The sequence below is a fragment of the Lagopus muta genome, chromosome 17, assembly GCF_023343835.1.
Source record: "Lagopus muta isolate bLagMut1 chromosome 17, bLagMut1 primary, whole genome shotgun sequence".
Lineage (NCBI taxonomy): Eukaryota > Metazoa > Chordata > Aves > Galliformes > Phasianidae > Lagopus > Lagopus muta.
The window spans coordinates 3,975,284-3,999,727 of record NC_064449.1 but is presented as its reverse complement, the minus strand read 5'-3'; the positions used below and the strand labels follow the sequence as shown (position 1 = coordinate 3,999,727).

At 37.4% G+C, this 24,444-nt stretch overlaps 2 protein-coding genes across 3 annotated transcripts in view; one reads left to right on the top strand and one right to left on the bottom strand.

Moving 5' to 3' along the window:
* Positions 1–24,444, top strand: part of RSPH14 (radial spoke head 14 homolog) — a 70,163-nt gene that overhangs the window by 24,520 nt on the left and 21,199 nt on the right. The gene's annotated exons all lie outside the window — the stretch shown is intronic.
* The window catches only part of GNAZ (G protein subunit alpha z), a 45,667-nt gene that overhangs the window by 15,403 nt on the left and 5,820 nt on the right, over positions 1–24,444 (bottom strand). Inside the window, exons 2-3 of one of the 2 annotated variants that reach the window (XM_048963766.1) lie at positions 23,398–23,484; positions 10,009–11,280 (exon numbers count right to left, since the gene is read on the bottom strand). In XM_048963766.1, the coding sequence (XP_048819723.1) occupies positions 10,009–10,731 (723 nt within the window). In that variant the 5' untranslated portion in view covers positions 10,732–11,280; positions 23,398–23,484. The remainder of the gene's footprint in view (positions 1–10,008; positions 11,281–23,397; positions 23,485–24,444) is intronic. The other variant, XM_048963765.1, reaches the window with a different exon arrangement.

Below are 24,444 nucleotides of genomic sequence, written 5' to 3'. Positions count from 1 at the left end.
ATTACTTTCCTTATTCCACATAAGCTGCGGTGAGGCTTTTTTTTTTTTGTGGTTTAGTTTGGCTTAAGATTTCTAATTACTATTTCCATTTGATCTATGAAGAGCAGTAAACGTGCAGAGCAAATTGCTGCTAGATCCACCTTCTGTCACTGCCAGAATTCATGCTACTGGATGGACTACACCTGGTAATAAAAGGAGTTATAAAATTTAGCCTACTCTAGTAAGTCCAATGACTTCCCTACCCACCATTATCAACTACTGAGTAATCATTTCTGGCAGTGGAATACCAACTGGTTCTGGCAAACAAGAATAGAAAGAAGTGCTCATTGCCATGTCACAGTTGCAGGGAGAAAGCTCAGTGTGCTGGAAGCACTGCTAGCTTTGGCAGGACACAACTGAAGCAAAACTCATTGTCGACTGATACGACACTTTGCCATGCCATGTTGCCAGGGAAACAGCAAAAGAAGAGAACATAAGGTTTTTGAAATTGAGGGGTTCTGGAAAAGAAAAACTGCTCAGAGCCAGGCTGTCCTGAAGTAAATGTGGTGTACTATGGCATATCATGTCTTTATATAAAATGAGGTTAGTCATAAGCCTTTTCCCCAGAACACAGAGATGGCATGACAGATTCTTGCTTCTAGAGAGGCTACTTCTGTTACCCAGATTTTATGTTAAATGCTGTTAAACCATTATCAATTATTTGGGGGTTGACTCCTATTTGTAAATCACAATATGACCAATCAGCAAGTAATAAGAAAAAGTACACCTGACTGGACTATGTATTTTGAAAGCAGGTTTTTTCAGTCCATTTGATATTTGATCAAGATCAAATAGTTAAAACATTAGTGACAGTAGTTCTCATGGAATTAATTGGAGGAGTTATTCATCATCTGCTAATTTTGAAGTATAATCATGGGACACTGTCATTGGCTGACAGCTTTGAAATTCCAATCAGCCTATTAATAGCTTTTAAAAAAACGCAGTTTGATGCTCAAATCTATATCCCAAGAATCACGCTTAAGTCTTGGCAGCACACAGCAAAAAAAAACAAAACAAAAAAACAAAAAAACAAAACAAAAAAAAAAACCACTATAGCACATGGATTTATACACCATCTCATCCATTTCTTGTTATAAGAGGGCAAAGAACTGTCATCCAGTGACAAAGATCCCTTTAATCCAGTATCTCATAGTTTAAGAACAATAGATGATTTGTGGTGGGATGCAATTAAATTCAGAGGAAATAATTTCCTAGTATTTAAATCCAGCTTTTCAAGATCTGAACTTGCAACTGAACTTTGAAGTCAAAAGCCTTATCATGACCTTTCACAGGCCTTGATATACTTTTCTATTGCTTCTTAAACTTGTGCAGTTTTGTGCCTTGACACATTCAGGCAGCAAGCTCTGCAATGCCACTCTGTACTGTGTAAAATTTCAGATTGTTTGTTTTATTAATATCTCTATTGCTCTTCTCACCATAAAATAAAATCAAGCTAGATATTTCTTAAAAGTATTAAATAGAGTTCTACATATAACTCCAGGAGTCTGTGTACCATGGCACATAAATAACACTCATGCTTCCATATTAAGACCCCAAAAGCACTATGAAAACCAGAGAAGTGTGTGCAGAAAAACAAACCATTCATTATGTACAACACCAACACCTGAGATGACAGTAACACAGAAGTCTATCCAAGGATTTAGTCTTCCAGCAGGATAACAAAGAAAATTTCTTATTAAAGCATAGTGTAGAAGAATAAATATCATTAAAAATACCACTGAAAATATCAGTAGTAGGTCAGACTGAACAGCAGCTTTTCCATATCATTTAGAAATATATTAAACAGTATATGCTGCTGAGTGTGTTCTGCTCTTCTGCTGTCCTCCACTGAAGGAATAATCCATCAAACTCCGTTCCTCTCACCTTTAATTGGCTGTTTGCTCAGGAAAAACCTTCCCTGTTGTGGCAAGAGAAAGATGCAACAGCCTCATTTCTCTCAGAAAGACTATCAAAAATTCTCTTTTGCAAACTAAAATACATTCAGCATCTGAATTAATTCCCCCCAGAAACTATGTTTTGTTGTTTGTTTTCCCTCACATATTTGTGTTCTCCAAGTTACTAGTTTATCCCAGTTTTTGTCCTATGCATGCAGACTAGTAACAAGAACTGCTCACAAAAACTACTTTAAAACATGCTTACAAGTAATGTTATGTTAGCAGTAATATCTTCATGATGATTATTTGCTATTCACCTTGTAATGTGCTGTGGTTTAACCTGCTAAGGCGGCTGAGCACCACACAGCCGTTCAGTTACTCCCCCTAGTGGAATGGGATAGCAAATGGATAGAAAGATAAATCCTGCAGCTTGAGATGAAGTCATTTAAGTAGGATAGAAAAGTAAAAGAAGAATAGCAATAATAACAAAAATGATAACAATAATGACACTAGTATATACAAGATAAACGGTGCAAAATTCAGTTTCTCACCACCCAATGACCAATGCCCAGCCAGTCTCCGAGCCAACTCCCCCAGATTAGTTGTTTAGCATGACACATGGGTATGGGAGAGCCCTTTGGCCGCTCTGGGTAAGCCGTCTTGGTTCTGCCCCCTTCCAGCTTTTTGTGCATCTCTAGCTTCCTCACTAGCAAGGCAACTCGAGAAGCAGAAAAGTCCTTGACGCAGGGTAAGCATTACTCTGTACTAACTGAAACATCACTGTGTTTCTGTGTTATTATCACCCTACATCAAAAACACAGCACTGTATCAGCTATGAAGAAGAAAATTAACTCCATCCCAGCTGAAACCAGGCCATTATGCTTTCCAAAGAATAGTCAATTAGTGTTTAAAGATTTCATACATGATTTTCTTTTCTCTATCATTTAACTTTCTTGTTACTAATCTTGTCAAACCTTGTAGGGTTTTCAATATTCAACTCCATTTCCTATTCTCTTTTCTCACACCAGAAAATTTTCTTAGTTAAAGCTTGTCAACTGTTTTACAAGTTCCTTTGTTACCAACTTCCAAAGTAGATAGTTTTAGTAAGTGAATGAATGTCTTCTCAAAGAGGATCTTCACCTTCCAATCTCATTGAGGAAGGCTGAATTCAGTTCCTTTCCTTCACAAATTGAATCCTTATCAATAAGATGTGATTGAGTTTATACAATCAATTTCTCTGTCCATGAAACAGATACGGATAACAGGTGCTTTCTCCCAGACAGTAGCAATAGCTTTGCTGCAGACTCATTACAATTCTTTAGGTGCTAGACAGATGTCACTTGTTCACACACGCTGCTCCAATGGCTAAGTTAACCCTCTTGGTAGAAAGACACCCACTTTCTAGATTGATGGGCATTACTGGAATGAGTTTGGGGATTTTGCCTTTCTTATAGTTTGGGGGCTGGTATTGACAGCTGAGTTTCACATAACTTCTGTCTGTCTATCAAACAATATCCACAGCCCTCCTCCTGCAGATGATTCTGAGCTTGAAGCTCACAGGATATTCAGGAGCATGGCATCCTTTATGTTCTGTTATGTAGATAACTACAGCAGAAGCATATAACTGAAAACAAGCCTTCAAACATAGTGAAAAGCATTGTAAATTGCATCTTAAGAGATTATTCTTTCACATATTTTCAATACTTTACTGATATTTACATACTTTAGAATATACATGCTTGGACATAAGCCTTGAATACCTCTCTGTAAATGTAAACTTTTATAAGGGAAAATATATATTACTTTCTAAACTGAAAAAAGGTCAAGGCTAAAATCCAAGGCTAAAATCCAATTTACAATGCTAAAAGATCACACATTGAATTCTGAAGCCATCTAGGCTTTGCTCCCACACAAAATTCACTCTGAAATATCTTGAAATGGAAAGGTGTCACAGAGCAAGAACACCTGCACAGTTTTTGTCAATCTTTTTCTCAGATTCCCAGGGGACTTAGTTTGTTGGAAAGATGTTTCCCCTAAGTCGGTATTTGCCAATATGGATTTTTACCACTGTTAATAAAAGGTGCCAGCAAGGTTACACATGGCCTGTATCACAGTTTCCCCTCAGCCTATTCAAAATTCAAATCATTTGCATATGACATAGGGCCTTCCGAATAAATGATAACTAGATAATTCCTTGATAGTCCCAAAGATTAGTTTTGCACTAGGCTTACTGGAGTCTTTTCTGTTTGTTATTTTGCTCTTCCATCTGCACTTTCATTTGCTATAGTAAAAACTATTTGGCTATAGTAAAACATAAACTCAAAAGTGACTAATTTTTTTTTTCATTCATTTGCAATGACTGTAAAAACAGGAATAAAAATTAATTAAGCCTTAAGCCACCTGCTAGCAGTTTTAACATCAATATTGAAACTATATATATTTAACTATTGCCATTTTTAGAGAGAGAAGAATAAGTAAATTCTATATATGAATCACGTGAATCTCTGACAGATATCTCATGAATTCAGTCTCCTATGTTCATACTTTACTCATTCCATTAATCACCTTGTAACAACATCTTTGAGTATAAAATTACCCAGAGCATGTAGCATGTATGTAACAAAACTAAGTGCACAGGTGGGCATATGAGGAGACCTGCAAGGAAACTGCAATACTTTTTATGATGAGAGACAGGAGGAGTAACATGAGAGTGCAGATCAAGTAGTGCTCTCCAAAACCACATTAGCTTAAAAAGTTTGAGTAAAGATGTGACACCTGGGAGGAGTTTTCTGTTCATATCTAAGCACAGAATTCAATAAGTGTAAAAGCAAAAAGATGATCACTTGAAAATTTAACAAGCAGGTCATGGAGGCCACCATTATCAATGCCAGAAGTGACATTTTACATTCAATAAAAGATGAAAAAGGTCAATCAGCTGGTAAGGGCTTTGGAAATTAAGACAAGTAATTTGTTTGATATAACAGAGAGCGGGCATATAAAAACCTAAGGCAAACTTCTCAGAGTGCTGGTCGGGAATAATAATTTTATAATAAAATTAATAGTATTCCAAAGGTATCGTTCAAACCAATTCTGCAACCATATCAAAAAAAGAGACAGCTGTTACCTAGTTGAGTCATATTAGGTATGAGCATGGAAATAGAAAACTACTTTTGCTCTGTGCTAGCAGAAAAGCACATATGAAATTGCAGAAATTAAAACATGCACAGATCACATTTGCAGATAATACTACATAAGCAGGAAAATACTGTTACACAGAGCGATGAAAGAAAATGCCTAAGTTGTAGGAGAGAAATGAAGAGTTCTTTTTTCACTTTAATAAGTAAAAACAGTTTGCTATTTAATAAGCAAGTCAGTATTACATATTTTCAACGGACAAACCAAAATACTGGTTTGGCCAGATCTATGAAGTGTTAGCACAGACAATTTTGTCTCTGCAAGCGATGTTACTCAGAATGAAGGGTAGCGGGAAAAAGACTAAAGTGCAAAAGCCCCAGGAAAAAAAAAATCTGTCTTGCTCATCTCTCATTCATTTGTCTCCAGGGAGTAGAAAGTTTAACTTATCTCAAATACAAAAGAAGTACTGTCCAGGCAACAAGTAGTCTGGGCATTCTTTTTCTTCTCTCTTCTGCACATTGGTGGAACTACAATCTTCTGGGATTTGATACTTCATTTACAAGTTGGGCTGAACGCTCATGGAAATCACTGGGACAAGTTCTGTGATTAAACTCATCTATTTTCTACCACTAGTTTTAGACTAGCAAGATTCTATATGGAGACTTTGTACCTTACTGAAATACAAATACCAGCACTTCTGTGCACTTCATTCAAGTTTTACGCTTTTGATTAGCCACATAACATTAATAAGTTGCTTTTCCACATCAAATTGCCTTCATTAGTTCAGCTGCAAATCTGCCCTGTTACACTAATTAGGAATTCTTTCCTAAATTCCTTACAGAAAAGTGTCAAAAGACAGTGCTGATCTCAGTGCACATCTTTAAACATTACTGTGATTAACAAACTCATTAATAGAACTTTTCTTTAGGATAAAAGAAAGAAGAGGCTTTCTGTTATAAATTCAAATTCCCTTTAATATTACCCAAGCCCATTAGTAAACAATAAGGTGCTTGATAAAGCAGAACTTCTACATCTTCAATATGAAAATCCCATAAAACTGGATCAGGTGTTTTTTTCAGAATTCAGTTTTTCAGTCTTGCTATTCACAGATAAACAAATTGCAGCATTGATAAGCAGAATGTGAACTTGAGAATGATTGCAGCACTTTCCTGCAAAGCACAAGTTACTAAGGCTTAGAAATCTGAACAGATACCAGCAGTGCAATTCACAGGCATACTTCGAGACAGAGAGACACAGGCTGTCACATAAACAATGACAAAATCAAGACTATTAGAGATAAAACAATAGTTTTAAGCCTCCAATCAACTGAAAATGCTCTTTTTTTTTTCTTCCAAAACACTTCTTCCATAGACGTTTGAATAGCAGACCTTACAACAGATGTATGTAAAGTTTTTCGTATCAGAGGCATTGGATTTCTCCCTCAGAAAAGTTACTACATCACAGTGCTGACAGGTTTTGTTCTTTCCCTGAGAAATGAAATAAAAGTATTATATAATCCTGTATAATGTTTAAATTAACGATGGTAACTTTTACTTAACATGTCATAGAATACAAAGTTGCCAGAATATTCAGATACTTGCAGTTATACACTCAAACCTGAACATACAAAACAGACTATTTGACCTACAGAAAGATCAAACTGACCATCCAAATGCAAGATTTTAGTTCTCACTCTTCCACTTTCAAATTTAGAACCATTATTTACCAGTTTTTCTAGAGAGATGACATCATAAAGAGTTCAGGCCCACACTTATTTATATCCTATGTCAAACAACTTCAAATACTAACTCTAGGTACTACACCTAGAATACATTTAACTATGAAGAGTTTCACATCAATGCAGAAATTATCCCCAAATTTTCCCCTTCCCAACCCAAATTCATCAATTGGATTGTTATGCAAGCTTTTGTTATGGAGGAGTACGTCTTAATGTGTTGGCAAACCACGGGACTTTGCCTGCAATTCTGAATCGTGAGTTTCAGAAGTTGAGAATAAAAAACACATTACATCTTCAAGTATTTCTATAGTAGCTTATTTTCTGACCAGAAGGAGCGGTTCATTGTTTACCTTAAATGTGGAACAGATTATTTTTCTTCTGCAGCATAACTTTTATTTGCTTTTCTGTTTTCTAGTCTAAATTTATTCATAGGTGCAAACATTCGCTTTGATAAGTTGGCCTATAGAATGTTAACTAGTGTCTCATAATGAGTATTCCATTTGCAGTAAAATGGAAACGTTTGATCAAAATTCAGCTTAGGTTAATGTTCTTGGCAATAACATCTTTTTCCTTGAAGAATCATAAAAAGGGCAAGCAAAAGCTATTCAACCATATAAGGGAAACTTGTAAAACAAAAGGATTATTTCTGGAAACTATTTTGTAGTCTTGGTTCAAACCTAAGTATAATTGCTTCTCAAACTTATCACTTAGCTCCCTTTTAATAAGAAAAAGAAAAATCTTTCTGAAAAACTATGTTAGCAACCAAAAACTGGCAACCTAAAGCTCTGACAACGGAGTTAGAAGTACAAATGAACTGAAATAATTTCTCATAATTGTACCAGTAACTATAACAGATTGTATAAAATGACAGTTCAGCAACCGATTTCCTAAATGCAGGGGATGTGAGGGGAACAGTTGTATGCATTATCTTCAGCAATCCTCTCATTTTATGCTAGTTTGGGCCAGCAGAACCCAAAAGTTGAATGAGGAAGACTTTACAGAAAAGCATCAGTAAAAACAAGCAAGCAAAGAACCAAGGAAACAAACAAAAAAAACCACCAAGACTAAGATTTCAGGGAAGTGTTGTTCTACAATTTTAACTAATTCATGTTTCTATTTGGTTTGTGTGTTTTTCATTGGCCTTGTAGGTAATTACTGGCATCTCTTTCCAATCCCATCTCTATGACTTCTGTCAACTTCTGACAGAAAATTTGGAAAACCTGTGGATCTTTTTTTCTCAATCGAAAGCCCCATCCATCTCATGCAGTTCCCCATCTGAGCCAATGTAAACTCTTATCTCCAGAGCTGTGTAATCCCCTAGGGCATTTGACCATATTTTTATCTGTACTGTGATACCATGATAAGGGATGTTGTACAAATAGCAGACTAGATAGAAGTCACTGAAGTTTTTTTTCAAATCCTGGTACAGCTCATCTTTCCTCAGGGATGTGGTGAACAGCAAGGGCTATATACTGTATGTATCATTTGGGGGAGGCCTTCGTGTTTTGTTGAAGCTGTTGCAGTTATTCCAATGATTATCAAAACTGAGAGCATTGGATATTGAATCTTTAAAGAGGACAGCAGCTCTCAATAGCAGTTTTTAATTGAAGAGTCAGATATGCATCCTTGTTGACGCTACAAAAGTCCAGTGCAAAGCAAACAACAGTGACAAAAGTAATGGTGGGCCCCCTCTCCAGGACAGGACAGGATAGCTTCTCAGAGAAGAAAATCCATGACAGTGAAATCTTCACTCTGACAGACAACTTAGGTAGAGCTTTAGCTCTCCCACTGAGCCTGTCTGTGGAGGAAATTCACCTTCCTCTCAAAATGTTCCCCCACATTACAGCTTTATGAAGCCTGTATAGGTTGGTAGTCTGTTATGAGAGTTTCAAGAGTTCACTGAAATTCTAAAGCAAAAGGGGAAAAGGAGATAGACAGCTGCATATAAAGTAGGGTTACACATACACAAGCTCCAGAGGATGTCCAGCAGATAATAGAGCTCTTACACATGTGTAGTATAGTAAGCTTAAGACACTCCATAAAGAAACTCTAATACAGATATGTCTGCTACACATGAACAAGGGGCAGAAAGACTGATAAGCAATAGATGTTAAGGGTGACTTGTATTCCACTTCTGTAGAGAACTACAAAGCCAGATCACTAGAGCCAGTTAAAAGATCTTACTGATACTGTTAGTACCCAAACACCGTATAGAAATAAATAAAAGAGAAAGTAAAATTTTCTTTTTGGGGACTTCTTCCCCAGAGACAGTTAAGTAATGCACCTGCAGTAAAACAACAAGGATGCTGGTGTTCTTGAGTGTCTAGGAACTGATACTTAGAGAACTAGCTTTCTAAATATAAAATAGCTGAAGAAGTAAGGGAGTATAAGAGAAATAGAAGCATTTTAAAGTTAATTTTGTAATTTTACAGTATAGATTTTAATACTTCCTGACAGCATCTGTTTTCAAAACAGAGCATGCTTACGAACCACAAGATGGTAGAATCCTTGTTTGTTCCTAGCCTTACCCACAAACTCCCATCTCTTAGGCATTACATTTTACATGTCCATCAAGATATAACTTCAAATAAAACCCTGTGTTATCTCAAGCAAATAGAATGTTGTTACAAACACATAGTTGTACATCTGTAAGTGTACTTATATATTTCCATAGTTACTCTATTTGTGTGCTGTGCAAACCAGAGACTAACAATAGTATTGAAAGGGAATATTCATTGGACGAGGCAAGCCAACCGCATAAACAAAAACAGCTAAAGCTAATGTTAAAGTTCCTTATTTGGGTTTTTGTTTTAAACTAATTTTATGTTATCCCAAATCTTGATTGAAAATCCCAGTGAAGAAAAAGCAGGAGGGAGGAATGGGGGACACAACTGGTACTCATTGGTATTTCAGATTCAGTTACCCAGGATTTGCAAAACAATGCCCACAGTGTCCAAGTTACCCATTCTGTACATCAAGATGTCTACTGTTTTTTGTGACATTTGGAATAATTACTTACCCAAATAAACCTAACAAATTTCTGCTGTCACTCGAGAAGAATCTCAACAGTAAATAAATACATTTTGAAAATCTAACACAGTGAGGGAAAAGTAGCCAAGTAAACGAAAGTAATCAAGCTCATGAGGGGGAAGGGAAGGGAAGAGAAATAAAAGGGGATTAGGGAGCAGAAGATGTACTTACTGTTTGGTTATCTTCATACAGCTTCAAGTCGTATCCACTCAGCTCCACACAGAAAATTATTGCTGTAACCCCCTCGAAACAGTGGATCCATTTTTTGCGTTCAGATCTCTGTCCACCCACATCCACCATTTTGAAAGTCAGCTCTTTGAACGTGAACTTATTTTCTACAATCCCTGTGGTCATGTCCCGAGAACGCAGAATATCTTCCACGGTAGGGATGTAGTCCAGTGCTGCAATCCTTTCTAGGTCATTTAAGTAGTATGCAGCATTATCCTCCAGGTGGTACTCGTTGGAGCGGCAGAAGCACTCCTGCACACCTGGATCTGCCCAGAGCCGTTTCATGACTCCCAGAAGCTCAGGGGTGATCTCGCCTTTGCTCTCAGCTGGACCTGTCAGGGCAAAGAGCTGCACAGCATCATATGCTCTGTCAGGGTTATGAAATTCTATCTTAAGCGTAGCTAGAGCCCGAATGATGCGTGTGAGGGAGTCAATTGCATTATAGATAATCAGAGGTTTGTATTCCTTACAAGCCTCCAAATTAAAGCCACCACTGTGAATGATTTTCATCTGCTTCACAATAGTACTCTTCCCAGAGTTGCTGGTGCCCAGGAGAAGCAGCTTGATCTCTCTTCGTTGGCGCTGGCTTTCAGAGCGCAGGTGGCGGTCAATCCGACGGGACCGCCGCGCTGCCTCTTTCTCCTCAGAGCTTTGCCTACATCCCATGGTATAGCAGGCTGTTACAGAAAGGGAAGGCTGGAGATTGTCTCAGTTCTTTGTGTCTCTAAGAAAGATCTGTGGTGTCTATCAGCTCTCGTGCCAGGTACACCTCGTACGGGGAAGAAAAATCCAATACCTACTGGTCCAAGAGGCTTGTACCACCTAATTCAGTGCCAGCAGGGGTGCAAACATGTGTAGATAGGCAACCACAGAAAAAGTCTCTTCAGTAAATCTCATGGCACTCCCCTTTACAGTGCATAAACAGTGGCACATTCCTGTTAATGAAGGGACACTTCCCTTTGCCACAGTTTGGCTAGATCCATCAAATATTCTTTTCTGTTCTGCATAATTATTTTGCTGCCTTCTGTCCAAAGGTAAGGAGCTGCACTTTCACCTTCGCTGCTCTAGCCCTCGTCTTCTAACTGTATTTTCTGGTTGCTGTGGTGATGCTGCTAGATAATGTTGACACTCTTTTCAGTCGTACTGCATTTGTTGTTTCTCTGCTCTCACTTCTTCAGCTGATTCAACTCAGTTCTGTAAGCCTGTGCTTTCCACCTGCCAAACAACGAGAGAAAGAAGTGAATGAAGTGAGAGACTGCTTCCCTGCTGTAAACTGCTCGCTGTTTTCTCCTCTTCTAGACTTCGAAACCTTTTATTATCTCAACTGGAAAATAGAGATGGAAATACACATAAAGAAAAACAAAAATTCAAAATCCCAGCAATAATGTAGGGACAGCTGAAACTCGCAGACCTAAGAAAATGTGGTTTCTGAACAATAGTAAATCAAGTCTCCTTTTCAGCCTTCTGTGTTTTATTATCTAAACCTACATGAAAACAAACAGCACTGAGCTGTGTCCCAATTTCTCCCTCAGCAAGAGCTTATGGCAGTGCTTTTCCTGCACGGTCCTGTTCTGACTGGTTTTCCTGAAGCAGAAAAATGAAACAATCACAACTACTTTTCCCAGCCTCTCTATTTATATCAATATCTTGTACTCAGATGTTCTCCTGAGTTTTCTTTCATCTTTTCTGTTTTGTTTGTACTGAACATTTAAGTAACTAAATTAGGAAGCAAAAGGAAGCGATTAAGTTTTCTTCATGATTTTGTGAAAGAGAGAAAGTTACTGATATTTGCAGAATATGGCAACGTATTCCTTCTCCTTGCAAGAATGGAACTGTTAAGCCTCCTACCTGCATAATCAACAGTATATCAAATGATATACTACTGTCACAAACTTTGTAAGCTTTTTTCCCTAGCAAAGCTAACATTGGCTAAGCCACTTCCATTTTTTTCCTGCAAAAATTCTGGGAGAGGCAGGAAAAAATGACCAGAAGGTAAAGATTTCATGAAAAAGAAGCACAGGAAATCCTATCCAAAGCAAGGTCTGAAATCTTTGCAGTTACTGTTAGAGCAACTTTCCCAAATTAGGGTTTAAGCTTACTAGTTGGAACTCTGCAGAAGGAACAGCAGGAAGCAGTTACCTCTCACAAAAGGAAACAGCTGATTGGTGACTTGTCTTTTTTTCTAGGAAGGGCTTGCTGCTCTCACTGAGCTTTGAGCACCAGCAGTCACGCTTTCCTTATTGTATGCTGGCCCTACCTCACTGTCTGTCTACTTCTGTCTGTAGGGTCTCTTCGGTGAGCTTTTCTTTCTTACTAACTAAACTGCACGCCACTGAGATATTCTTAGAGGTGGGTTTAACAAAATGGTAAAACCTACTAAACAAATACTATTTCCATTGCATTTTAATAAGACTGTCTCTCAAACCCCACTTTAAATGTTATCCTAGAAAGTCATTTGAAGTTCTTCCTGCATGAAGTTACTAGCATTTCTATATAGATGGGATGAAGCAAAAAATGCATACTGAAGAGGATGATTCCACACTAGTAAGAAATGGACAGAATGATCCAGGCCAGCTGCTTCATCTTTAACTTTTATGGGAAAAGAAACTGAGCTACAACTACTTGAAGCTTCTTGCACTTTACTTTTACTTTCTTAAGCATAATGATAAAACCCTTATTGGGCAGGAAACATTCCAACATTCAAAAATAATCATATGTAGATTAAGTATTTGAAATTGGAGCACTGGATTTAACAATATTTTTCCTTTTTAAACATCACTTACATCATGGGATGATTCACTTTTACAGACATACCTTCCCTTGCCATCCTAATCTTAGCATCTGTTTTTTGCAGTTTTCTCCCTACATAGTTTTCTCTCTGGGGATTTTTCACATAACTTACAGATCTCATCTAGTTTATGATGGGCGGGCAGATGTGATGGTAAAGTGTCTGTGCCTGCTTTCAGATCTCAGGCCCCACAGTTACGCTTTTCTGGGTTCTAGAGTTCTATAACAGCATCTTGTCATTAGGCAAGTTCTTGCAACATAGTACATCCCTTTTCAGCAGTTTTTAATATATATTTTTGAAGATGTCCAAGAATGTGAAGCCTCTACCTAAAAATGACAAACAAAACAATCATTAATGATCCCTTAACATCAGAGAGAAAGGTATAAAGGCTGCAGGTTTACATTTTTCTCCTGAAGTTTCCTGGGACGTTAGCTGTGGACAGTTGAGCTTGCTGTCTACCACTCACTCTTAAATACTTTCACTGATTCTATATTTATCTTTAAATCCCTTCCTATCTCTAACCCTGCTTAAGGCAGATAGGTAGTTGAACCATTGTAGACCTGGATAAAATTCATGACTACCAGGATGAGCCAGCACAGATTGGTACCACTGTATTGAGGAGAGCATTATATCACTGCAAAGATAAATGGAACTCTGGACACATTCAAGAAAACAGTATGTGAAATATCCTAAGAAGTTCTCCAATGTGCCACTCATTCCTGTGACTCCTTGTGATTTCCAGATCACTATGAATGTACACGTTGCCATAAATGCTTCCAGCATACTTTCTGGGAAAACTGTTGGTAGTTCTGATAGGTTCTCATCATGATTATACAGAAAAATGGAGATCTATTAGAATTGCCAGCTAGGGATACACAGTAGAAGGACATTTCACAAAGAAATAGTGGAAAACCCGGAGAAACTAATTTGCCATTACACGCAGTCTCTGTACGCCTATCAGTATGTAGACTGAGCAGATAGCATCGTACAATCACCAACATTGGAAACAACCTTCAGATCATCTAGTCCAAACATCCACCAACCATCAATATTTCCTCACTAAACCACATACCTTAGTACAACATCTAAATGTTTCTTGAACTCCTCTGGGGACAGTGAATCAACCACCTCCCTAAGCAGCTCATTCCATAGCTCTGTATTCCAGAGCTCTTTGCTCTTTCAGAGAAGACATTTTTCCTAACATCCAATCTGAACCTTCCCTGCTGCAACCTGGGGCAATTCCCTCTAATCCTATTGTAGTTAAGCAGAAGAACAGGCCAAACCCCCCACCTTGGCACAACCTCCCTTCAGGCAGTTGTAGAGAGCTATAAGGTCTCTTCTGAGCCTTCTCTTCTCCAGACTGAACCATTCCAGTTCCCTCGGTCGCTCCCCATATGACTTGTGCTCCATACCCCTCACCAGTTTTGTCGCCCTTCTCTGGATGAGCCTCAGGGCCTCAAGGTCTTTCTTATAGTGAAGTGTCCGAAACTGAACACAATACTCAAGGTTTGAGGTTGTTGTGGCCAAAGTGCAGGATCCAGCACATAGTATTGTTGAACTTCAACCCACTGGCCTCAGCCCAGAGATCCAGATAAAATATAGTATCTCAAAGTGTCTCACTGCAGAAAATCTGTTGCATATTCATAGGTGTAAACATCCCATTTTTGTCTGTTGTTTGGAAAACATCCAACATACTTCAGCAGTATCTAAATACAAGTTATGCTAGTCAGTACTGTTCACCAGCTAAGCTTATTACCCCATCAAAGCTTACCATGTACATTTGATCCAAGTTTTGTGGAAACATAAGAATTTATAGTGAACACAATGCATTCTTTATAAAACAAGTATTCAGGCCCTGCTTGTACAAAGCTAGATTGTCATCTGCAGTTAATAGCATAGAATTTTGCATCAGCTCAGCTATGACCAAGACCACATTTGAGTGGTCTCTAACTATTAGTTATTTTATTTTTCCTTTTAACTATGCACATCTTGCTTACTTCAGGAAGTAGGAAACATAAATCATACAAAGCGTTAATACCTAAATACTATTGACCCTTGGTAGGTATTTTAAATCATGACCTGTTTCACTGACTCCAAACAACCCCAAGGTAGTGTGAAATGTCAACACTACCAGTACGTAATACCAAATGGTTCATGAAGAGAGTCAAAAATTCAACAGTTCTGACTTACGTTGATGAAAAGTAGCATCAGTGGCTGCATATGATCTCCTGTATTTCACAGTAGTTTAACTAAGACCAGAATCTCCCACCATGGCCATTTCAGAGCTGACCTTTAGACTTCCATAAAGAATGAAATATTACAAGAATAGTACAGTGTGTCTAACAGTGGGTGTGCAGAAAATCCTGGCTGCTAGACAAGAGAAGAAGCAACACACAGCAGCTGCTTTAGGGACATACGAACATCAGACTCATTTAGAAATTTGTAACACAGCAACAAACTAAAAGCAGTACCCAGTCAGTACCAGCATCAGTGGTTTGGACACAGCTCAGGTGATGACAGCAGTGTAGGTTATGGCTTCATTAGAGTTGTTTAGCCTTTATCATCTGTTATCATAGTTCATTTGTGGTCTATTCATGAACTAGGACTCACATACCACTGGAAAAGGAGATTACTGTTTCAGAAATCTTAGAGAGCTTAAGGAGGTGATTATTACTTTGGAAAAAAAAATAGTAAACACTGTGTTTGATCATTAATAAGGTGGCAAATTTGGTATTACTTGCCCAACCTAATTGCACACAATACCTTATTAAAACACAGGGAAGTATTGCTAGTTATCATAGCAGAAGAGATCTGGAGGGATTTGAAACAAGATGACAATATAGCCTTGTGAAAAGAAAACCACATGAAAGAGAAAAACCATGCTTGTATTGAATTGTTCCAGTGACAGATATAATCTAACCTGAGGTCCAAATCAGAATCTCTGTAGCAAAAACTTGAGCACCCAAGCACAGATAATAGTGTCCTCAAAACAAGAAGGGTTTTGTTTCAAAAAGTATTTAAAAAAATCAAAACAATACGGTCTAAGCAACCAGTTAAGAGTCAAAGACTGAAGCTCAAGTCCAAGCAAGAGGCAAGTAGAAGGTGCTCCAGTAAATGGAAGCAATGAAAATGAGATGATTCTTATCTGTGATGATGGTTAAAGTATAGTGAGGGAAAAAGAAAGCTGGTAGAAATTGATTGACTCAGAAGTTGTAAAGGTGGGTCTGCACATAGGGCATTCATTTACACTAGAAAAATGAAAAAAGGACAGCGTAAGTCCATCGTGGAAAAAGACAGCTGGGAGATCAGATCTTTTCCTTAATGGTTTTACTAGGAAAAAAGCCACTGCTAAGCATGAATAAGGGCCAACAGTCAGCAAGGTGGACCTTACCATGAGGGACAGAACAAGGCTTTAGAAGCAAAGAAAGCAAAATGTGGGAAATGATTTCAATTGAAGTGATCAACACTGAATTCATGGAAAGACTGAGTGAAAGCATGGAATGAATAAGCTGGAAACATGACAGTTCAAGCTGGAAACTAAGCAACAGAGAATGAGAAATGTTACACAGCGAAGAAAAAAAATTAGAAAAACAGACATACATTGAATGAGTACACTTGAGCAGCAACTTGTCAACATGAGCTGAAGTCAAAAAAGGAATGTAGGAGTTGCATACTGCAGTTAGGAGATAGTAATTCAAAAAGCATAAGAAAAGAACAACATGATGCAGGAAGGCATCAAGGAGCTGATCAAAATGGAAAACGGTAGAAAAGGAAAGCAGGATTATGAAAGAATAAAGCCAGTAAATCTCACGATGATCTAATTCAGGGAAAAATACAAAGAACACCGGACAATCACGCTGAAGATACCATCCTCACAGCAAGTCATAAAAGTGGATAAAAATGCTGTTCCTCACTCAAGAGAAAGGACACAATGGTGTGAATACCGGCAGAAGAATCAGTGCTATTATCAGGGATGAATTTGGTGGGTAGTGTAGACAGCAATTTCCAGTCTTGTGCCACATAAAAAATTAATCATATGAACTTTATCAAAAGGGAATTGTGAAATTCTTAGGATCCATCTTCGCAATTCAAATTAAACATGATATTATCCTCAGAAGGGGAGATGAAGAGTGGAAGAAGTATTAGACCACAACCCAGGACAACAACAAACACACACACGAGGCTGAACAGAATCCAGTGTTCTACGAAACGTGACTCATGGGAGAAGACTTGCATGCTACCAGGCACAGATTACAGCTGCAGCCCACGCATGGTCTCATTCTGCTTCTCTTTTGAAATTTAGAAGCTTTGACAGCCTTACAATTCTGCTGCATACAAGAACTTCAGCAGGTGCACCTCGGACAGCTGAGCCCTTACCGCAGTTATCCTCCCTCTAATCCAGAGGAGACTTCTAAAAGAAAAAAATCACACAAGGTGAAGGAAGTTGTCCATGTTCTATGTTGGACGTGAAAGTGCTTTAGGCTCTATCCAAAAAGCAGATGTACTTCCATACAAAACAATTCTGCAGCCAGAGTTTAGCATGTAAGTACAGCACTGCACAATGACCAACTCCTGGTTTAAAAATCTAAGCTGGTAGTTTTTGTACATTTTGCCTTGCCATCTAGATGTATATTAACTTCAGAACATTTTACATATGAGGCATATGAGGTACTACTGATGAGTTTAGCCTTGGATGACAAAGGACAACAAGCACTCTTCTGGCTTAAGTTCAGTGCAAGTATCTATAGTTACACTCTTGGCACATTTTTCACTGTTCATCCCCATGAGAGACCAACGTTTCTTAGATAATGTTAGGTTTTTTCTTAATCAACCTCAGTTTTTCTACTGAGATCAAGAATATTTTTAGTTGGCACTAAACATGATTGCAATATGAGTAAAGGAACTCTAGGCAGTTGTGCTGAAATAGCAACCTATGTTAAGTAACACTTTGGAATGAGAACATCTAGATTTTTCTCAGCAGAATAAATACCACTGTCAATGCTAAAGGGAAAAACAGTAATAAAGAACCCCCAAACCCTATGAAGTGCTATGGTTATGATCTACCTACTGTTAAATGAAAGCTTTTAGTTTACTTCAGTGGGCATTGATACAAGCCTGTACCATGTTTTCAACAGGTGAAAGTAAATGTAATGCTCTGTATTTTAAAATATTGCTGGCAGGATGCTTAACAATTAGCGATGCACAGAGTTTTACTGATGAAAAAATAGTACTTAGTAATGATCCATACTGCTCTTGTGAATCAATATCCACACCCTTTTGTAAGAATAGATACAAATAGTCAATTCTGTGAAACTTTCAGATTCGGGTTTCTATACGATCTCATAATTTACTGTGTTATTTGGAGATACAGAAGCATTATCAGTATTACTGTGATTTAACATTAACTTCCATCTGTACGCACATGTTCCAAGCCTGACTTCTGTTGGTATTTACAATGTGTTTGTTCAGGCTCAAGCTTACGCAAGCACGAGAAAAATCTGACCACAGAGATTTTTAATCACACTATGACAGAAACAAGATGTTTCCATACATTTGTAGGGCTATGCACATTTTGTCACTATCCTATGAATCACTTTCGCATCATTCCATAAATATGTTTTTTGTCTATAACAAAAATATGAGAGTAGGTATTGTCTATTGATTAATTTTCAGTATTTTAAAGTTCAACAGGTAGCAAAATAAGTCTGGGCACATTTTCAGCAGATTCCTTCCCACCTAATGATAGGTATTATTTTTTTATTCCCTATACTCCTGCTAACTCCCTACCCATACAACCACAGTTTCAGTGTTTTTACTAAAACCTGTGACATCTTCAGTAGTCCATTAAACCCTGTCTGCAAATAATTGCATTCTGGTTGTACAAGTTGTCCTATGCTGAAGCCAGAAAAGTTTCCTTTTTCTATCACAGCTCTACCAGCATTATCTCCTTCCTTATCAAGGTACTCAATTACAGTTCTCTCGCCATTTTGTGATCCTTATTTCATTCACTTTGCTTAGATAAGCTCTTGAATCAAGTACTAAGAACTGATCCACTGCAACATTTAACAGTAAGAAAGAGTAATTTGCAGGTACTTTTTCTGTGTGAAGCAGTCCTAAGAGCTTAAATGAGAGTTTCACATAGCAGACAAAGTTACTAAGCACCCGCAGCACAAGTCTTAACAGCAACATTTCAAACGTCTGCTCTTTTGTTCTCTTTACTCTTTACTCTCAGTGACATTTCTTTTTGACTCAAATAGCTGTGGTACTACCTAAAATTATCTTAAAGCTGAAAGGTGCTAATCTAGCTGTTAGTTTATTCATTATTCAGCAATAAATCCTTAGTTATTCAATTCTCATTTCTAGTATTAGCAAAAAAAGCCAAAACCTGCTTGTGGTATCACTGTATCACAGTACTAAAATAGCACGTAAAGCTAAAATTTTACCACTAGATTCCTAGCAATTCTAGTTGGCGTTCCACATTTTACACCTATGTGATAGGCAAGAAAAAAAAAGCTGAGAAGTTATTTCTTTTTTTCTCAATATCCACTGTTGTAAAAACAATTAAGGGAAACATATTTTGGGTAAGAAATAATATACATGCTGGCAGTTGTTCAGAATGCATCCATACCTCAACATGAAGGTCATACACAACTTTCTCAGTGAGGCACAGCAGGTCAAAACAGTGCAAAAGCTACTGCAGCTGGATGTCTTCCAGCTTCCAAATTCACTCTAACCCACAAAGCAAGTTTACCAACTGTGGGGCAATACTCACAATACATGACAGAATGACAGCTTGTCTTCAAAACTATGTCAAGTATATGACAGCTTCTGAGACTGCTCAGATTACTCAGCAGAAGTGGGCTGGGGAGTTTTTATGCGTTTTCAGCTGTCCATTTCTAGATACCTTCAGTTACATATCATAGAATCATAGAATTATAGAATCACCAAGGTTGGAAAAGACCTAAAAGCTCATCCAGTCCAACCGTTCACCTATTCCCAATAGCTCCCACTAAACCATGTCCCTCAACACAATATCACACCAGTTCTAGCCTGGTAACACCTTGCAGCCTTTCAGGATCATTGTGCTTAGAAGTGTAGATTTTGGTTTGCCATGGTTCATTTAGAGCATACCTCAAGACTTTTAAATTGAGATATCACAGCCAGTATTGTAAGGAGGAAAAGACAATGAGTACTGCCTCTTAGTGCCTTTTACAACTCTTACAAATTTTGTGCTTTTTTCCCTCTTCTGATACTGAAAAATTTCTCACAGAATTCTACTTAGAAGAACAACTCATTATGCAGTATCTACCCCAAAAGTTACAAACATCCCAAAAACCAAGAAAAATAAGATTTTTAACTCTACAAAAATGCCAAGTAAGTCACCTTTCCACCTCAACTAAAAGGAGACAAAAGAAATTACTGACCCCTTCACCCATCTGAAAGCAATTTGAGTTTTGTTTCAAGTTCTACCAGCTGGCAGCAATCCCATTAAGAGGCAATGCTGCTGAAATCCATGTGCACTAGCAGTCACATCTCTAACTATCTTTTGCACAACGTAGTTTAGAAGGAAAATTGGAAGCAACTCCTGTTATCCCCTTTGTCTTCTGAGGGTTCCATGTGTTAGGAAAATATCCACTACAAGTTTTAAGCAGTTTTCTTATTTTAGAGGCATGGGAATAACACAGAAGTAGCAGAATAAGAAAACGGAATGTCAATGCAACATTGATTTTGTCTCACTGACTCTTTGGAGACAATTTTTGTCAGTCCTTAAGAAGGAGATAAAATTTTAGACTGTGTTACTCGTATCCATCACTAAGTAGTGTAAATGACTGCTCTTCATAACAATAACATTAACTGCCCCTTTTCCTCTTTTGTACTGTTTGCAAAAGAGAGCTTCTCCATCAAGGTGAAATATAATTTTCTGAAATCTTTTAATCTAGGTCTTGTGCTGTTTGTATTCTGTTGATCTCCACCTGTCTCTGACCAATCCTAATACAAGGTAGATAAATTATTTGTAGAGAAAAATAGGATTTCACAGGGATTTTATAACAAGATAAGTCTGAAATACCCTTTTAAATTACATTTTTAAAAATATGGAATCTACAGTTGATGATTCTGACTAAACAGATGCAGTTATCAAGTAAATGATGAGATTGATATGCTCTTAATATAACTTCATCAAATGTGTAAATCTTTTTCACATCCTATGTGAAGACAGATAATAACCAGTGTGTCTAAAAAAAACTGCATTTGCACTTCATCTCTTATTGCTGAATATGAACAGCTACAGACTGACAGGATTCCATCTGGCCTCCGTTACAAAAATGTTTATTTAACACTCCTTCACAAGCACTTCATTATTTTCTTGAATCGACTTATGTAAGATTTTGATGAGTTCTGTGAATAATTCTTGACTGATAAATCTTAATTCTTGACTGAGAACATTAAGTATCTGGAATCCAAAAGTACTGTTATGTAGATAACCTTTGCTTAATCGTGGACTATCTATATTTGGAAACAAACAACACCAGAATGAGACGCTGTCCAAATACACCAAAATACTCTGCTTGATCAAGACAGTAACACATGCAGAATTCTCTCAAAAATATTTTCTTGTGTCATCACAAAGTAGGTGAACTTCTGGGACCGTACACCTCTTATATATAATTTACTCTGACACAGGCAAAGCAAGTTAGAGTTTTATTTAAAAAATTACTTTTCAAAATAATTGAGATATTTGCCCAGTGTTATTCAATATTGTTTTGCTGACTATGCAAGGCAGGGCAGTTTAAATGGCACTTTTATTAGTTTTGATCAGAAGACAACAATATTCAACAATAATTTGACAGCAAGAGGAGAATGTCTGCATTACATTGCTCCAAAGTTTTTTTCAGTGAGGGCTGAAAAGTGACACCATCAGCAGAAGTTCTTACGTTCACTCAGATGTTTAATCAAATTTAGCCTTTCTTGATTCTGGCAACCAAACTTAAATTTGCCTCCAGTAAGCTTCTTCAGAATACAACAGGGACACATCTCTAGCATAACATAAATTCTTTAGTTCAGGCTTACTGCTGAATATGGAATGGGGACTGCACTGGCTTTCATAGGCAGCGATCTGTACTTTCCCACTAGTGAAAAAGAACCAGAATTGTTGCCTTTTCAGTTGGTCACTGCCCTGATCAGATGATTTCTTTAAATACAGGTATTTTCTTGAGCAAGGTTTTTTCCCGCATTTCAGAGGTAGCAGATGATCCTGAGTAATTGTTCAGTGCTTGTCCGTCTTTTAAGTGCTTTTTTGTAGGTTACTATAAACTTCCATTCAGTCAGCCTTTTCCATTTAATTCTTATGAAAGACTGGAGGAAAAGTATAGAAGTAATTTGGACTGTAGAATCATGAGAGAGTACCTTACTCTCTGGGTATTCACTTGAACGTCACTTGGGTGAAATTCTCCCAAAGTAAAATACCATTACTAGTAGAATGATTCAGAGAGCTTGTTAAGAAGGAAGATGACTGTTCTGCTCACTGAGAACTTCACCTTTGTTTGTTAATTAAGTTCACTGCACACTTGAAGAATTCCATGTGACTGAGTGTCCAACTTTGAAGTGTTTGGTATTTCAGTTACAGTAGGAGTTACCCATTTCTTTTAGATCAATTCCTACAGAAATTATCCTGCCTAAATGATTTCCAGATTAGGATATTACAGCATTTTTAATTCAGCGTTCATTGTTTGCCAGTGTCAGAAGGAAGACAAAAATAAAAAGTAATATTAATTGACCAAAAATACAGAGAATTTCATGTAGTTCTACTGCACCATGCTTAGTTTAAAATCTGATTTGGGGAAATGTTTTTTCATGATCCAGCCTTCACTTTAGAGCTGTCTGAACCTCAGCCTGAATTTTGAGTTTCCAGGTATGATCCCAAGAGTCCACAACAGCAGTGGCTCTTCCTGGTATCCTTGGCTGCAGAAGGGAGAAAAAGCACAGTTGCTTAAACAAACAACACAGTGTGGAGAGAGGCTTGTCTTGTCACAGACCAGGGGAATATTCTCTATAAGCACTGAATTTAAGTTTATAACTCCCTTGCACTGGCTGAGAACACAACTATAACAGAATCAATAGTGAAATGATTTGCCTTGGTGGTAGGTTATTAGTTCACCAGTGTTTTGACTTCTACTTCATTGAACTGTTTGGCACGGCAGCATACAATTAGTCCTCTCTGGGAAAATACAGAATTGTAATCTGCAGTGTTAAACGACATAGATTCCTTCCTCTTGTTGATTTTGATACCTGATATTTTCATTTTTTTCGACCACTGTATATTTAATTGACCTGTGGAAGTAAAGAATACTGTTCTGATACAGGAACTGTGCATGTCAGCCTACAGTCTGACCACATTTGAAACAACAAACAATCTCCTGAATTAATAAGTTGTTGAAATTACTGCCCTGTTGATGTTCCTATAACTTGAGAAAATTAAAGAAAGGCTTCAGTATTCTATTTCTCCTTATGAACACCTATGCAAAAAACCCAAAAACTTTACACACCTGTGTAATCACAGTCATGAGGCAAAGTTCAGATCTGCTTTTCGGAATGCTCACAGCAAGAACCACAATCAGAGGACTTAGGCACATCTAGGCAGGGAACGGAAATAATGTGATAATAGAACAATTGCTCAAACTTGAAGTAGGCTAACCTTAGAATTTTAAATACCATCATAAATGTCACTGAATTACGAATTAAGGTAAGTTTATCTGTTCATGAACATAAATGGATTGAAAAGGAGGTAAAAACATGTCTCTGAAATTACTGATTAAGGAGAGATTCTACCATTATTGAGCATTACAAAATGAAAGCACAATGCCTTCTTACCAATTATAAAAGTATGAAAGTATCTGCCAGGTGCAAAATGGTTTCTATTTTAGCATGCTGACTACCAACTTTAAAAGGCCAGGTACTGAAAGGCATCCTGAGAGAAAAATCTGCCTACCAAGAACCAGTTGGAACAAATGTGGAGGGGCTCACTGGCAGTTCACTGGCAGTACAGAGAAATGCTCTAGTGCAACAGTGTTTAGAATGGATTTCATTCATATCATAAGCATTATTTTAATAACGGATTCTAATGCTTTAAATTACATTTACAATATATGAAAAAATTGTAACTAGTATTGGTTTGAATCTTCTGCCATTACATAAATATCAGGGACAGTTAACAGCCACTACAGTTTCTTTCCTCTTAAGACATCCATACAGAATATATTTTGCATATCTATATAAACTGATAATGTATCTCCACATCCAAATGAAATAATAATTTGTTAATACATTCTAAAATACTCAGACATTATGGCATGGATTGGTAGATATCTGGAGAATAAAACTTTTTATTTAAATAAAACACAAGACATTAACATGAATCGTATTATTTTAAGCAAGACAGTCTCCTTGATAACACTTTTTATTCATTTGAATCATATATATATTTATGTTTTAAAGGAAGATGTTTAATAACCAGGTACTTACCCTCTCCAAACAGCAAGCCCTCTCAGAGCTAAACATCCAGCTGTGTTTTTGTTACCACGCCATGACACTTC